The 14,762-nt window shown below is 41.2% G+C and overlaps 1 protein-coding gene and 1 pseudogene across 25 annotated transcripts in view; both read right to left on the bottom strand.

Annotated features, from left to right (window-relative positions):
* Positions 1–1,637: 1,637 nt before the first annotated feature.
* LOC144578637 (keratin, type II cytoskeletal 8 pseudogene) lies at positions 1,638–3,368 on the bottom strand (annotated as a pseudogene).
* Positions 3,369–9,256: 5,888 nt separating this feature from the next.
* Positions 9,257–14,762, bottom strand: part of ZFAND4 (zinc finger AN1-type containing 4) — a 73,673-nt gene continuing 68,167 nt past the window's right edge. For all 25 annotated transcript variants that reach the window (XR_004731862.3, XM_078345332.1, XM_035267647.3 and 22 more), the window contains 2 exons: positions 11,410–11,530; positions 9,257–10,219 (listed from right to left, as the gene is read on the bottom strand). Coding sequence is in view for 24 of the 25 variants with exons in the window: in XM_078345332.1 (XP_078201458.1) it covers positions 10,084–10,219; positions 11,410–11,530 (257 nt within the window). In the remaining variant the exon portion in view is untranslated. The remainder of the gene's footprint in view (positions 10,220–11,409; positions 11,531–14,762) is intronic.

Below are 14,762 nucleotides of genomic sequence, written 5' to 3' on the forward strand. Positions count from 1 at the left end.
CATATTTTCTGTTGCTTTGATTGGACTTCGCAATATCCAGAACTGTAAGAAACATATTTCTGTTGTTTTTATGGTATGCTGTAATAGCAAGCCAAACAGAGTAACACAGGGTCTTTATCCTAAGAACAAAGGAAATCACTGAAATATTTCAAACACTGATGTGCTCAAAGTTTTGTTTCTTTAAGCTCACTCTAGCTAAGTGTAGAAACACACTGTAAAGGGCACAGAACTAATTCAGGGAGCCTAAAAGCTATGGTAACATGGACTAGTGTAACTGCAGTAGAGTAGGGAATTTGAAATAATTGACTTATGGACTGAATGTATATGCCCCCACTCCCCCAAATTCCTATGTTGAAGCCCTACCCAAATGTGGCTGTATTTGGAGTAAGAAAGTGATGTGATTAAGGTTAAAGAGGTCATGACAGTAGGGCCCTAACCTAATAGGACTGGTATCCTTATAAGAAGGGACACTGAAGAGCTTCCTCTCTCCCTGCTGCATATGTACCAAGCAAAGGCCAGGTGAGGACACAGCAAGGAGGCTGCCAACTGCAAGCCAGGAAGAGAGGCCTCACCCACAAAGAACCCTGCTGTACCTTGGTTTGGGACTTCTAGAATTCAGAACTGGGAGAAAACAAATATCTGTTGTTTCTAAGCCACTCAGTCTGTGGTAAAAGTTGTCCCTTGGTATCCGTGGGGGATTGGTTCCAAGACCCCCTGTAGAACCCAAAATCCATGGATGCTCAAGTCCCTTATATAAAATGGCATGGTATTTGCACATAACCTATGCACATCCTTTTGTAGTTACGCTGCCTTGTTTTGAGAATGAGAGGAAGAAAATCTATATATGTTCAACAGATGTAAATATCCTTTTTTAACTGAAATATTTTTGGTCCCAGGTGGTTGAATCTATGGATGTGGAACCCTCAGATATGGAGGACCAACTATATTTTGTTGTGGCAGCCTGAGCAGATAGATTTTGGTACCAAGAAGTATGGTATTTCTGTAACAAATACCAAAAAAGGGGAAGTGGCTGTGTAATCGTTAGAGACTGGAGGAGTTTTAACATGCATGCTAAAAAAATAAAGTCTATCGTGTCCTGAAGGGACTGTTGATAGCTATGGACCAACAGGTGATTGGATTAAAGGTAATTCTAGGCCAGGTGCAGTGGCTCATACCTGTAATCCCAGCACTCTAGGGGGGCTGAGGCAGGCAGATCACTTGATGTCAGGAGCAAGACCAGCCTGGCCAACATGGTGAAACCCCGTCTCTACCAAAAATACAAAAATTAGCTGGGTGTGGTGGCACACACCTGTAATCCCAGCTACTCGGAAGGCTGAGGCAGAAGAATTGCTTGAACCTAGGAAGTGGAGGTTGCAATGAGCCGAGATCATGCCACTAAACTTCAGCCTGGGAGACAGAGCAAGACTCGGTCTCAAAAAAAAAAAAAAAAAAAAAAAAAAAAGGTAATTCTTATAAGGGCTCAGAAAGAAAAGAGGAGAGCCAGAGCCAGAGAGAAACTTCCATATTCTTTTTTTTTTCCGAGCTAGCTGAAATTTTATTTTGGACCAAAAAAAAAAAAAAAAAAAGCAATTGAATTGTTTTGCAGCTGGAGGCATGGGCAAGGGGGGTCCCCAGGCAGTAAACTCCCCGCCGGTTGGGCTGAGGGCTAGGGCTGAGCGTCGGGTGGGTCTCCGGTTCCCTGTGCCACCCTGCACAGCAGCCTCCCTCCTGGGCTCTGGGGCAGCCTCAGGAGGGGCAGGCTGGGAGGAGCTGTTGCAGCTGTTCACTTGGGCAGGACGTCAGAGGACTCGGACACCAGCCTCCCATCGTGGGTCTCAATCTTCTTCACAACCACAGCCTTAATGGAGCTGGTGCAGCTGAAGGAGCTGGAGCCTGTGACAGAGCCAAAGCTAGAGCCCAGGCCGTAGCTGAGGCCAGGGCTTGTGAGGCCCCCATAGGCAGAGCTCAGACCACCTGCATAGCTGCTGGTGGTCTTCGTGTGGATACTCATGTTCTGCATCCCGGACTCCAGCTGGCTCTCCTTGCCCTCCAGTAGCTTGCGGTAGGTGGCGATCTCGCTGTCCAGGTCCAGTTTGACATTCATCAGCTCCTGGTACTCACGCAGCTGCTTTGCCATGTCCTACCTGGCCCGCTGCAGGGTGGTCTCCAGCTCCTGCTGCTTGGCATGAGCATCCTTGAGTGCCTGCTCCCCGCAATGCTCAGCATCTGCAATGGCGGCCTCCAGGGAAGCCCTCTGGTCTTTGAGGCCCTCCATCTCAGCCTGGAGCCGGCTGATGTTCTGGTTCATCTCGGAGATCTGAGTCTTCGTACGCTGCAGGTCATCCCCATGCTTCCCAGCCAGCGTCTGCAGCTCCTCATACTTGATCTGGTATACACTCTCTGCCTCAGCCTGGCTGTGGTTGGCAATCTCCTCGTACTGCACCTTGACCTCAGCAATAATACTGTCCATGTCCAGGGAGCGGCTGTTGTCCATGGACAGCACCACAGACGTGTCAGAGATCTGGGACTGCAGCTCCTGGATCTCCTCTTCATACAGCTGCCTGAGGAAGTTGATCTCGTCAGTCAGTCCTTCCAGGCGAGACTTCAGCTCTACCTTGTTAATGTAAGCTTCATCCACATCCCTCTTGATGAGGACAGATTCATTCTCCATCTGTGTACGCTTATTGATCTCTTCCTCATACTTGTTCTTGAAGTCCTCCACCAGCCCCTGCATATTGCCAAGCTCTGCCTCCAGCTTCAGCTTCTCCATGCCCAGAGTCTCCAGCTGCCACCTCAGGTTGTTGATGTAGCTCTCAAACATGTTGTCCATGTTGCTCCTAGCCATTTTCTGCTGCTGCAGGAGGCTCCACTTGGTCTCCAGCATCTTGTTCTGCAGCTCCAGGAACCGCACCTTGTTGATGAAGGAAGCAAACTTGTTGTTGAGGATCTTGATCTGCTCCTTCTCCTGGGTACGCATGGCCTGGATATTGGGGTCCACATCCACCTTAATGGGGTTCAGCAGGCTCTGGTTGATGGTGACGGTGGTGATGCCTCCCATGCCTATGCCGCTGGCCCCAGCACAGCCTGCACCCAGGCCACCCCAGAAGTCACTGCTGATCACTCGGGAGAAGCTTGAGGAGCTCAAGTGGGCACTGGGCCCACTCGTGAAGGAGCGGCTGCTGAAGGCCCCGGGGCCAGAGGTGGACACCCTGTAGGACTTCTGGGTCACCCTGATAGACATGGTGGAGGCAGGAGTGGAGGCAGGTGGGCTGAACCAGGGAGAGATTCCAGGAGCGGAGAAGCTGCTTCTTCAAAACCTCCATATTCTTACAGAATACATATATCATCATCAACAGAATGTTCATGGGAATGATGGACTTTTTTTTTTTTTGAGACAGAGTCTCGCTCTGTCGCCAGGCTGGAATGCAGTGGCGTGATCTTGGCTCTCTGCAAACCTCCGCCTCCTGGGTTCAAGCAATTCTGCCTCAGCCTCCTGAGTAGCTGGGACTACAGGCATACGCCACCACACCCAGCTAATTTTTGTATTTTTAGTAGAGACGGGGTTTCATTATGTTGGCCAGGATGGTCTTGATCTCTTGACCTTGTGATCCACCTGCTTCAGCCTCCCCAAAGTGCTGGGATTATAGGCATGAGCCACTGCGCCTGGCACATGATGGACTTTAAAGGCCTATCTGGTGAAGTCTCAGAAATGCAGAACAGGTTAATATAGAAACAAAGAAGATTCTTGTTATAAAATAGACCTTGGTTCAGTTGTCTTCTAGTGTTTTGTGAAAGGTAGAAATTGTGAGCAATGAAACTGGATCTAAATTTAGCTGAGGAGATTTCTAAGCAAAATATTGAAGGAACAACTTGGTTTCTCTGCCACTTAAAATGCAAGGAGATAAACTGAAGGAATTTTAAGCTAAAGTAAACTAGAACTTGAAGATATTGAAAATTATCAGCCTGTCCACATGGTAAAGAAATGAGAAAGCTTGGAGAGAGCATTAACGGTATGGCTAAACAACCCTTTGATACATTATCGTGGGTGTAGACCATAGATTTAATCAGCCACCTGAGCAGAAGCCAAGAATAGAGATGGGATTATACCAGCAGAGACACTGCCAGCTGGGAATAAAGAGAACAGGAAAATCAGAATGGAATGAAAAAAGGCTGTATGACTTCTCAGATTCTACAGAAGTAGACAACAGAGCTATCTGGCTATAAGCATGAGCTATCCTTTTAAAAAGTGAAGAATGGCCCCTAAAGTGGTTCAAATATTGCCCATGAACCACAGGCTGCCACTATCACCACAGGCCTAAGAGGCAGGGCTGGATCCTCCTCCATTTCAAAGGGTGAGACCTCTTAATTCAGGGGAGGCCAGGATCCCACTGCCCAGTACCTCAGGGACAAGGCTGAGGTCCAGTGCCATGGGGGTGACAGTGCCATCCAAGTGGGCCTGAAGGGCATAGCATCAAATCAAAAAGAATTCTAGAACCTTAAGACCAAATGGGATTTGCCTTGCCAGGTTTGGGAACTTGATTGAAACTTGTCATCCCTTTTTTCTTTCTTGTTTCTCCTTTCTGAGATGGAATGTCTTTCCTATGCCCATCCCATCACTGTGTTTTGGAAGTGCATATTGTCTGATTTCATAGGTCCACAGCTGGAGAGGAATTTTGCCTCAGGATGAATGTTACTAAAAGTTTCAGCCATACCTGATTTATGCTTAAATTAGGTTTTGGATTTTGGACTCTGGAGTTGATACTTAAACAAGTTAAGACTTTTAGTGTTGTTTGGCTGGAATGGAATATATCTGCATGTGACAAGAACATGGATTCTGGCAGGCCATGAAGAGTATGTTATAGATTGAATGCATGGGCTCCCCACTTTAAAATTCACATTTTGAAGCCCTAACCCCCAGTGTGGTTATATTTGCAGTAAGACAGTAATTAAGATTAAATTAGGTAATAAGGGTGGGGCCCTGATCTGACAAGACTGCTGTCCTTATAAGAAGTGACACCGGGGCTGGGCGTGGTGGCTCACGCCTGTAATCCAAGCACTTTGGAGGCCAAGGTGGGTGGATCACCTGAGGTTGGGAGTTCAAGACCAGCCTGACCAACATGGTGAAACCCCATCTTAAAAAACAAAACAAAAAAAAGAAGTGACACCAGGCCTGGCACAATGGCTCATACCTGTAACCCCAGCACTTTGGGAGGCTGAGGTGGGTGGATCACCTGAGGTCAGGAGTTTGAGACCAGCCTGATCCACATGGAGAAACCCCATCTGTACTAAAAATACAAAATTAGCCAAATGTGGTGGTGCATGACTGTAATCCCAGCTACTCGGGAGGCTGAGGCAGGAGAATCGCTTGAACCTGGGAGGTAGAGGCTGCAGTGAGCCAAGATCGCACCATTGTACTCCTGCCTGGGCAACAAGAGCAAAACTCCATCTCAAAAAAAAAGAGACAACTGGAGAGCATTCATGCTCTTTTCCCTGAGGAAAAGCCATGTGAGGACACAGAAGGAAGGCAGCTGTCTACAAGCCAGAAAGAGAGCCCTCACCAGAAACTGACCCTGTTGGACCTTGATCTGAGACTTGTAGTTTACAGAACAGTAAGAAAAACTTCTGTAGGAAATTTTTATTACATCAGAAAAGTTTCTGATGTTTTGTTGTGGCAGTCTGAACAGACTAATACACTGACAAAAATTAGGAAGCATTGAGGTAATGTGTTGTTAAGCTAATTCCTCATTTTAAATAATAGAGTATAATAAAGTATAATAAAATAATGTCTAAAATATACTGGCTAGCGTTATGATGGTAACCACTAGAAAAACTAAAATTGATTATTAGAAGAAATTGGAAGGGGGTGTCAATGACAAAAAATTTTACTTTTTTTTTTTGAGATGGAGTCTCATTCTGTTACCCAGGCTGGACGGCAGTGGTGCGATCTTGGCTCACTGCAACCTCTGCCACTGGCGTTCAAGCAATTCTCCTACCTTAGCCTCCCGAGTAGTTGGGATTATAGGCGCCTGCCACCATGTCCAGCAAATTTTTGTATTTTTAGTAGAAATAGGGTTTCACCATCTTGGTTAGTCTGGTCTTGAACTCTTGACCTTGTGATCCACCCGCCTCACCCTCCCAAAGTGCTGGGATTATAGCTGTGAGCCACTGTGACCAGCCTACTTTTTTAACCCTTAGTTTTTCTAAAACCATGTATATTAGTTTCATCAACCATTTCAAAAGTTTAACTTTTTCAAAGAACACTTAAAATATCACACCTTCATTTCTTTTTTTTTTTTTTTGAAACGGAGTCTTGCATTGCCACCCAGGCTGTAGTGCAGTGGTGTGATCTTGGCTCACTGCAATCTCCGCCTCCTGGATTCGAGTAATTCTCCTGCCTCAGCCTCCTGAGTAGCTGGGAATACAGGCGTGTGCCACCACGCCCAGCTAATTTTTTTGTATTTTTAGTAGAGACAGGCTTCACCATGTTGGCCAGGATGGTCTTGATCTCCTGACCTTGTGATTCCCCTGCCTCAGCCTCCCAAAGTGCTGGGATTACAGGCATGAGCCACCGCATGTGGCCCATACCTTCAATTCTTAAATTTCAGCATTCAGGGCTGGGCGTGGTGGCTCACACCTGTAATCTCAGCACTTTGGGAGGCTGAGTCACGCTGATCACCTGAGGTCAGGAGTTCGAAACTAGCCTGGGCAAAACTGTGAAACCCTGTCTCTACTAAAATACAAAAAATTAGCTGGACATAGTGGTGGACACCTGTAATCCTAGCTACTCGGGAGGCTGAGGCAGGAGAATCACATGAACCCAGGAGGTGGAGATTGCAGTGAGCCTATATTGTGCCACTGCACTCACTCCAGCCTGGGCAACAGAACAAGACTCTCCATCTCAAAAAAAAAAAAAAATTTTTTTTTCAGTCATTCAGATCTATTTGTATGATTTTTGCTATATTAATCCTTGCCAATTTTAAACCAACATTTTTAATCTAAATCAATTTATTTTACTTTTATTTATTTATTTATTTATTTGAGATGGCGTTTCTCCATGTTGGTCAGGCTGGTCTTGAACTCCTCACCTCAGGTTGTCCACCCACTGTGGCCTCCCAACGTGCTGGGATTATAGGCGTGAGCCACTATGCCCGGCCACATTTTACTTTATTTTTAACTTCAACCGCAGATACTTATATATTCCAATACATTAAAAATATATAATTATTACAAATGCTCACCCATGTAATACCCAAAATTATCTCATGTTCCAGGAGTGGTAGAGGGGTTACACTTTGAAAAACATGACTAGATGTAAAATTTTATTATTTGTCTTGATGGCTTAAAGACATTAAATATATATGAGAAAATGAATTCCTGTCTTTTAAAAAATAATTAAGTCTCTCCACGAGTTACACCACTGATAGAATTTTTTTTTTTTTGAGATGGAGTTTCGCTCTTGTTACCCAGGCTGGAGTTCAATGGCGCGATCTTGGCTCACCGAAACCTCTGCTTCCTGAGTTCAGGCAATTCTCCTCCCTCAGCCTCCTGAGTAGCTGGGACTACAGGCACGTGCCACCATGCCCAGCTAATTTTTTGTATTTTTAGTAGAGATGGGGTTTCACCATGTTGACCAGGGTGGTCTTGATCTCTTGACCTCGTGATCCACTCGCCTCGGCCTCCCAAAGTGCTGGGATTACAGGCATGAGCCACTGCGCCCAGCCACCACTGATAGAATTTTAAGAGCATCTGAGTATTTGGATTTCCCATTTTAGAATGATTACTTTAAATATAACCTGAAAATATTTCACGTAGCTAAAAGTTAAAAATTTTAAACTTTTAGTGCTGTTAAAACCAAATGCTGTTTAAAAAAAAAAAATCCAGAAACTGAACTTTGTCATATAAAATGGGCTTAGCTAAATAAAACAATATAAATGCCTTTTTTAAAAAGTCATAGGGCCAGGTGCAGTGGTTCATGGCTGTAATCCCAGCACTGTGGGAGGCCAAGGTGGGCAGATCACTTGATGGTTAGGAGTTCAAGTCCATCCTGGTCAACATGGTGAAACCCCCAGCTCTACTAAAAATAAAAAAATTAGCCAGGCTTGGTGGTGAGTGCCTATTAATGCCAGCTACTCCAGAGGCTGAAGCAGGAGAACTGCATGAACCCAGTAGGTAGAGGTTGCAGTGAGCCGAGATCACACCACTGCTCCCAGCCTGAGTGACAGAGTAAGACTCCATCTCAAAAAAAAAAAAAATCAAGTTGTCCAATGCATCAATTTGTTCAACTAAAGTTTAACCAGTACCTACATGCATTCCACCCTGCTAATTACTGGAAATGCAAAGACAGATACAATGTATCTAAAATTTGGAACATGTCTGTGTAAGAATTTAAAACATAAGGAAATGCCCCTAAATATAATAACAAGTTGAATTAAAACTGTTCAGCTCTCAGTTACTTGAAAACTAGTAAAAAGATGTAACTTTGGCCACAACCTTTAGTAAAATTTAGAGACTTACTTCTCTTTATAGTCTTGTTTTAAAAAGCATAATACACTACCTCAAGTATGCCCTATGCATTCATATTTGTTTGTAGAATAAATATGTTATGGTCCATTTCTCATCACTCTATCTCCGTAATGCAGTTCTTTTATTTTAAATGTCTAAAACACATATTTTTTTGATAAGGGAGAAAACACTGAACACATATTCACAACACAGATGAAAATATTTTTCATCCACCTATACCCACCCTTCTTAAAGCATGCCTTCAAACCCCCATTTGCATGGCTCCTTTGCTAACTTTTAGCCGTTTCCTCTTGTAAATGTACTGGCCTCTTTGTCTGAAGGCATCTGTCTCAATCAACATTTCATTTCTTACTGGAGCAAGGGCAGGGAGCTCTCCAGTTCATTTAACCTTAAATGAAGGAAGAGGCCCCTCACAGCTACTAAATTAGCCTTCTGGTACCCTTAGCAGAGTCTGCTATCCCAGAGCTGCAGAGTCTACCTGGGTTGGGGGCTAGCTGTTTACCAGGGTTCAGCATCAATCTCAACTGAGCTTCTATACAGCAAGTGGCCTCTCAAATGCCTTAATGGTTTCTGGTTACACCTGGGGAAACAGGGTCCTTAATCCCCTAAAGGAATACTTTTATACTGAGAGTTATGTTTTCCATGTAAAATAAATCACTCATTTAATTAAATAGTTTTATAAAAGAAAAAGTATTTATAAAAGAAAAATTATTATAAATAAATAATAAAACTCATAATGAAATTGAATATTTATTTGAATTTCTCCTGGTAATAGCACTCAACAAATAAGAGAAACCAAGCTGTGAGATTTTGTTTTAAATGTAGCCATTTTCAAAAGGTAAAAAGTTGGTTTCTATATTTAATGGCAAGTGGGACATCTGTTTTTAAATTGACATTCAAAAAGTAGTACAATATACACTATCATGAACATGATGTGTTTTATAGAGTGAAAACATATCTGAATGTGGAAGAAATATATATCTGTTAAAAACCACACTGGAAAAATGTTCTTTTTTTATAAGAAGTAGCTTGAAGTAAAAAGGAACTTGCTAGTAAACCCAGTAAAGTTTCATACATGGGATTTTAAAAAAATCTCCACTCATCCTACCTCTGGAAAAAAAAAAAGAATAAGAAGGAGAAGAAAAGAAAGATAATAAAAAAAAACCATATGGTCCATTTGAGTAGAGCCAATCATTACATGACTGTTCATTCTGTACAATGTGGAAGGCTGGTTATTTAGAAAGCATTTAAGTTCCTAAAGTGCATCTTTTGAAGATGTGTCTATTAAAACTGCAATATCAAATATAAAACACTTAAGACATGCAATAACAAAGCTAAATCATCCAGTGTAAAGTTTTTAAAACTACTTTGAAAACTTGTTTCCCCAAGAAGTAGAGGTGTAACATACAGTAGTATTCTTGTTCTCCAACAGTATGCATTGTATGTTTTTGTTATTTGGCAAATCTTTTGGAGTCGAACAAAAATAATGCAGTCTAAACAATATTTCTTCTGTCATTATAATACGATTCCCGAGCAGAACAGTAAGGTGCAGAGGAAGAGTTAGATTTTTGGAAGTTTTGGTGCATTGACCACAGGATTTGCCTCCTGCAAGTATCTCCTCCCTGCACTCTTGTAATCATAGGTACAGCCATGAGTTTCTGCATAACGATGAGATGCACAGAAGTTGTTTCCACATCTAAAGCACAAAAAAAGTTTACGTGAATAGTTGTATTTCTATGAAAGGCTCATCTCTCTGGGAGCTTGACTTCAGGTATTCCAACAGGGCCCTTGGTTCTTTTTAGCAATTTCAGTGCTTACATTTCCCTTTCATTGGTAAACAAGCATAAATACCCCCCCAAAACAAATTGTCTATGAATATGACAATTTATGATAAAGAAGCCATTATAGAATGAAACAGGGTATAGAACTCTTATCGGTAGTAAAACTGCAAAAAGCTGATAAATATGCCTATGATTTTTCTTATACCTAGTAAACCTGAAAGAATTCTGAATTTCTGAGAAGTTCAGTCTAATGAGAAAATTAAAATAGTAAAATCTATGTCATGAAATGATTTTTAAAAAATATTTCTAGTAACAAGCTGTTTCATTTGAACAGAATATACTCTGAAAAGCAGTGATTGGGCTGGGTGTGGTGGCAGCTCACACCTGAAATTCTAGCATTTTGGGAGGCCAAGGTGAGAAGATCACTTGAGGCCAGGAGCTTGAGACCAGCCTAGGCAATATAGTGAGATCTGTCTCTACAAAAAATTTTAAAATTAACCAGGCGTGGTGGCACATGCCTAGAAGTCCTAGCTATTAGGGAGGCTGAGGCAGGAGGATCGCTTGAGCCCAAGACATCAAGGTTGCAGTGAGCTATGATTGCACTACTGCACTCCAGCCTAAATGACAAAGTGAGACCTTGTCTTTAAAAAAAAAAAAGCCACAGCAGCAGTTATTTTCAAGCCTGGCCTCAATCTAAGGGCAGACATCCAAGATAATATGATATATTATCCTAAAGAATATCAATCAATACTAATGAAATAAATAATTATAGTAAGAAAAATTTTATACTTTTTTGAAAATATACTATTCATCTATTTTATATTGACTTCTAATTTCTTTTTGTTAAATTTTTAAAAGATATTCAGGGAGAGGCTCTTCCAAGGTGCCATTCAAACAAAATCCAAGCAGGCTCATCATAACACAAAAAAGGTACACTCTCAGATTGGTTTAAACCCCCTAAGCCGATTAGTTCAACTGAAGGTAGCTATTTGAACATCATCTTAATGACGTTATCAATAGGCAATTTAAATATTTTATTTTGCATAATCCCCAAGCTGGGTTACCACAGAGAAAGCATCTTGGCCTCTCCAGCTGGCCAACCTGCCTGCATTCGTAGCTAGTAACCAGTCCTGTTTTCTTTCCACAAAGAAAACAATGATTTGTTGTTTTCTTCTTTGTGTGAGGTGGGGCTTTCACAGGTGGGAGGTGATGAGTAGTACATTCTCCTATTTAGAGAAAGGACACCTTGATTAACACAGGCATAAAATCCTAAACATGAAATACTATTAAGCAAAATACAAAACACAGTCCTATCAAGTAAATATCTATGCCATAAAAATTAATTTGTGCTATTTTTGTTTTTTTTTTCTTTTTAAAGATGGGGTTTCACCATGATGGCCTGGCTGGTCTTGAACTCCTGACCTCAGGTGATCCACCCACCTCAGCCTCCCAAAGTGCTAGGATTACAGGCGTGAGCCACCATGCCCGGCTCAATTTGTGCTATTTTTATATCTAAAATTACTTAGAAAGTCTACATGTCAAGTTGCAGTAGAAGTATTTTTTTTTAAGATGTGTTAGGTTTCTACTGATTAGCACTTATTTTTTAAAACTTTTTATCCACACCACTTTTCTGATTTCTAACGGTAATCAGTTCATATAAAGTGCACCAAATTTTGACAGAGAATAAAGAAAAATGTCTGTTTTCAAAATCATATTTGATGAAACTGCTGAGATGATTGCAATACAAACATTCTGTTTGTTCACTCCCAAAAAGGAGTACCAGAGTATCATAAAACATGCCTTTTAGTCCAGTTATACCACAGAAAGTAAGTTCATCAAATCATGAGCAAGTCATTTATTCTTTCAAAATTTCAAGTTATTTTTAAGATAATAGAACATGTATTTTTCTCTCTAGGTTAATAAGTACTTTAAGGTCAACTAGTCCATATATGTAAAAAGCACTCTGAAAGTTTTAAGCATGTTATAATTATATAAAATGTCATATTATAGTGACTAACACAGTACACAGCTCAATTTCACAGTACTACTAGTTTTCCAAAATATTTACTGAATTCTGTACTACTGTAACAACTTGAATTTTTACCTTAAAAATAAGAGCATAATACAAAAAATTAGCTGGGCATGGTGGCGCGTGCCTGTAATCCCAGCTACTCAGGAGGCCGAGGCAGGAGAATTGCTTGAACCCAGGAGGTGGAGGTTGCAGTGAGCCGAGATCATGCCATTGCACTCCAGCCTGGGTAACAAGAGCGACACTCCGCCTCAAAAAAAAAAGGCATATCTGTTATTATATAAGAAAGAATTAAATCAATTTCTTAATGTCTTTTAGAACTGATCAAAATGTCAACAAACCCCAGTCATAAGCAGAGGCTCAAAGTTACTGCCCATAGTTGATAAAGTGACAGTGCAAGTACACAGTGCTTGATGTCACTCAAAGGTTAAGAAGCAAGAGGCAAAGAAAGAATGCAAGAACAAGTGGAAGGAGTGGGGTAAAAATAGTAGTGTCAATGGTGCTGGCACCTTTTCTCCGTCACTGAAAAAGATTTGGGAGGCCTACACTTGTTATTTATTTGGCAGCTAAAAGCCTAAAAATCCTTACAGGGTTCAAAAAATTGGATTTACAATTAATTAGTTTTCTGTCTTTTGCCACAACAGAGATTTTAGGTACTTTGTATGCAAGCCCAGCAAAATTAAGACTTCTTTATTACCAGTCTAAAATACACTCTCAGATCTTGCCAAAACTAGAAACAAAATTTGAAACAACTGAGTGACTCTTAATGGTACCTGGGTACTAACTCAGTTAATAAAGTTTTCTTTTTCAAATGCACTTGGAGTTACCAAGAACATCTCACAAAGGTGATGGGGTAATTCTACCACCTAAAATATTTTTAAAAAGATATCTTGCAGCTGCACAGGACATCAAAGAAAGGCATATGTTACAGGATGTCCAGTGGAAGTTAATCTACTCAAAACTATCTTTAAAATTCAGGCTTAAGATATTCTTCCTTAAACAATGGTGGAAGAATCTCTGATGATAATTTAATTCACTACTGTCACATTTTCATTTTTTTCTTTCCTTTGGAGATGCTTAACTCAATAGTCTCCACACTTTTTCATTCAAGAACTCTTGTGAGGCTGAGCACAGTGGCTCATGCCTATAATCCTAGGACTCTGGGAGGCTGAGGCGGGCAGATCACTTAAGGTCAGGAGTTCGAGACCAGCCAGGCCAACATGGTGAAACCCTGACTCTACTAAAAATAAAAAATTAGCTGGCATGGTAGCACACGCCTGTAGTCCCAGCTACTCGGGAGGCTGAGGCAGGAGAATCACTGGAACCCAGAAGGAGAAGTTTGCAGTGATCTGAGATCGTGCCATTGCACTCCAGCCTGGTCAGGCAACAAAGCAAGACTTCATCTCAAAAAAACAAAAACATTAAAAACTCTTGTGAATGTGTAGAGACCGAGAACACATTAGTGACAGTAATGAGGCAGCACACAAAAATGTAAGTGCAGTCCTCTATGAGCTTCCATACATCCTTCTACCACTCAGAGAAAACTGTCCATTAGTCAACGACTGTGTGCTAGAAACCATTGCTAAACATATTGTTTCCCTACTATAAACAAGAAAAATCTAAATTCCTTGGATTGGCATTTAAGGTATTATTATGCCAATACAATGCCTTTCTAACTATCTGGAGACACTGTAATTTACCACATTGTACCCACCCTGAAGGATGTACCAAGTCCATCTGCATCGGAAGTCTCTTCTAAAATAAACTCTACATTGTCAACCCAGTAGAATTTGACTTATCCTGTAAGACATCCTCAGTTATCAACTCCTCTCTGAAGCCGCCTCTCACATGTGTACTGAACACATGAATAAAGAAAAAAATCCATAAAATCATGTTGATGTGAAGAGTTACTTTTCAGAACAAGATGAAAGACACTTGAGGTAATTAACTTGTTTGCCATTTCCTAGTCTCATATTTGATCTAACACTTAACAGGATCTACAAAAACTGACCCAACAGAAAAGCAGCAAAAAAGTAATAAATTAGTGTTCCAGATGCAAGATTGGTAGTCATCTGCCTAAAATCAATGGCTAAAACTATAAGAATGGATACAGTTTCCAAGGGAGACCTTATAGTGAAAAGAACAGAGGACCAAGGGAGGAATCTAGGAACTCAATTAAATGAAACTTACATTAAAATATATATAGACTCTTCTAGATAATTCAGAATGATAGTTATATGGTGAGAAAAAATGGCAGCAAGTTACACATCTCTACTGAGGCTAGCAGCTGATACTTCAAACCTAAATGTAATCAAACAAAAAGAACACATATCTGGGGACCAGCAGAGGGCTGGTTTAAAAAAAACAAAAACAAAAAACTGAGGTTAAAAAAAAAAGATTAAAAGAAAGGAAAAAATTTATAAAAAATG

This window comes from Callithrix jacchus, chromosome 12 (genome assembly GCF_049354715.1).
Source record: "Callithrix jacchus isolate 240 chromosome 12, calJac240_pri, whole genome shotgun sequence".
In the NCBI taxonomy this organism is placed as follows: domain Eukaryota; kingdom Metazoa; phylum Chordata; class Mammalia; order Primates; family Cebidae; genus Callithrix; species Callithrix jacchus.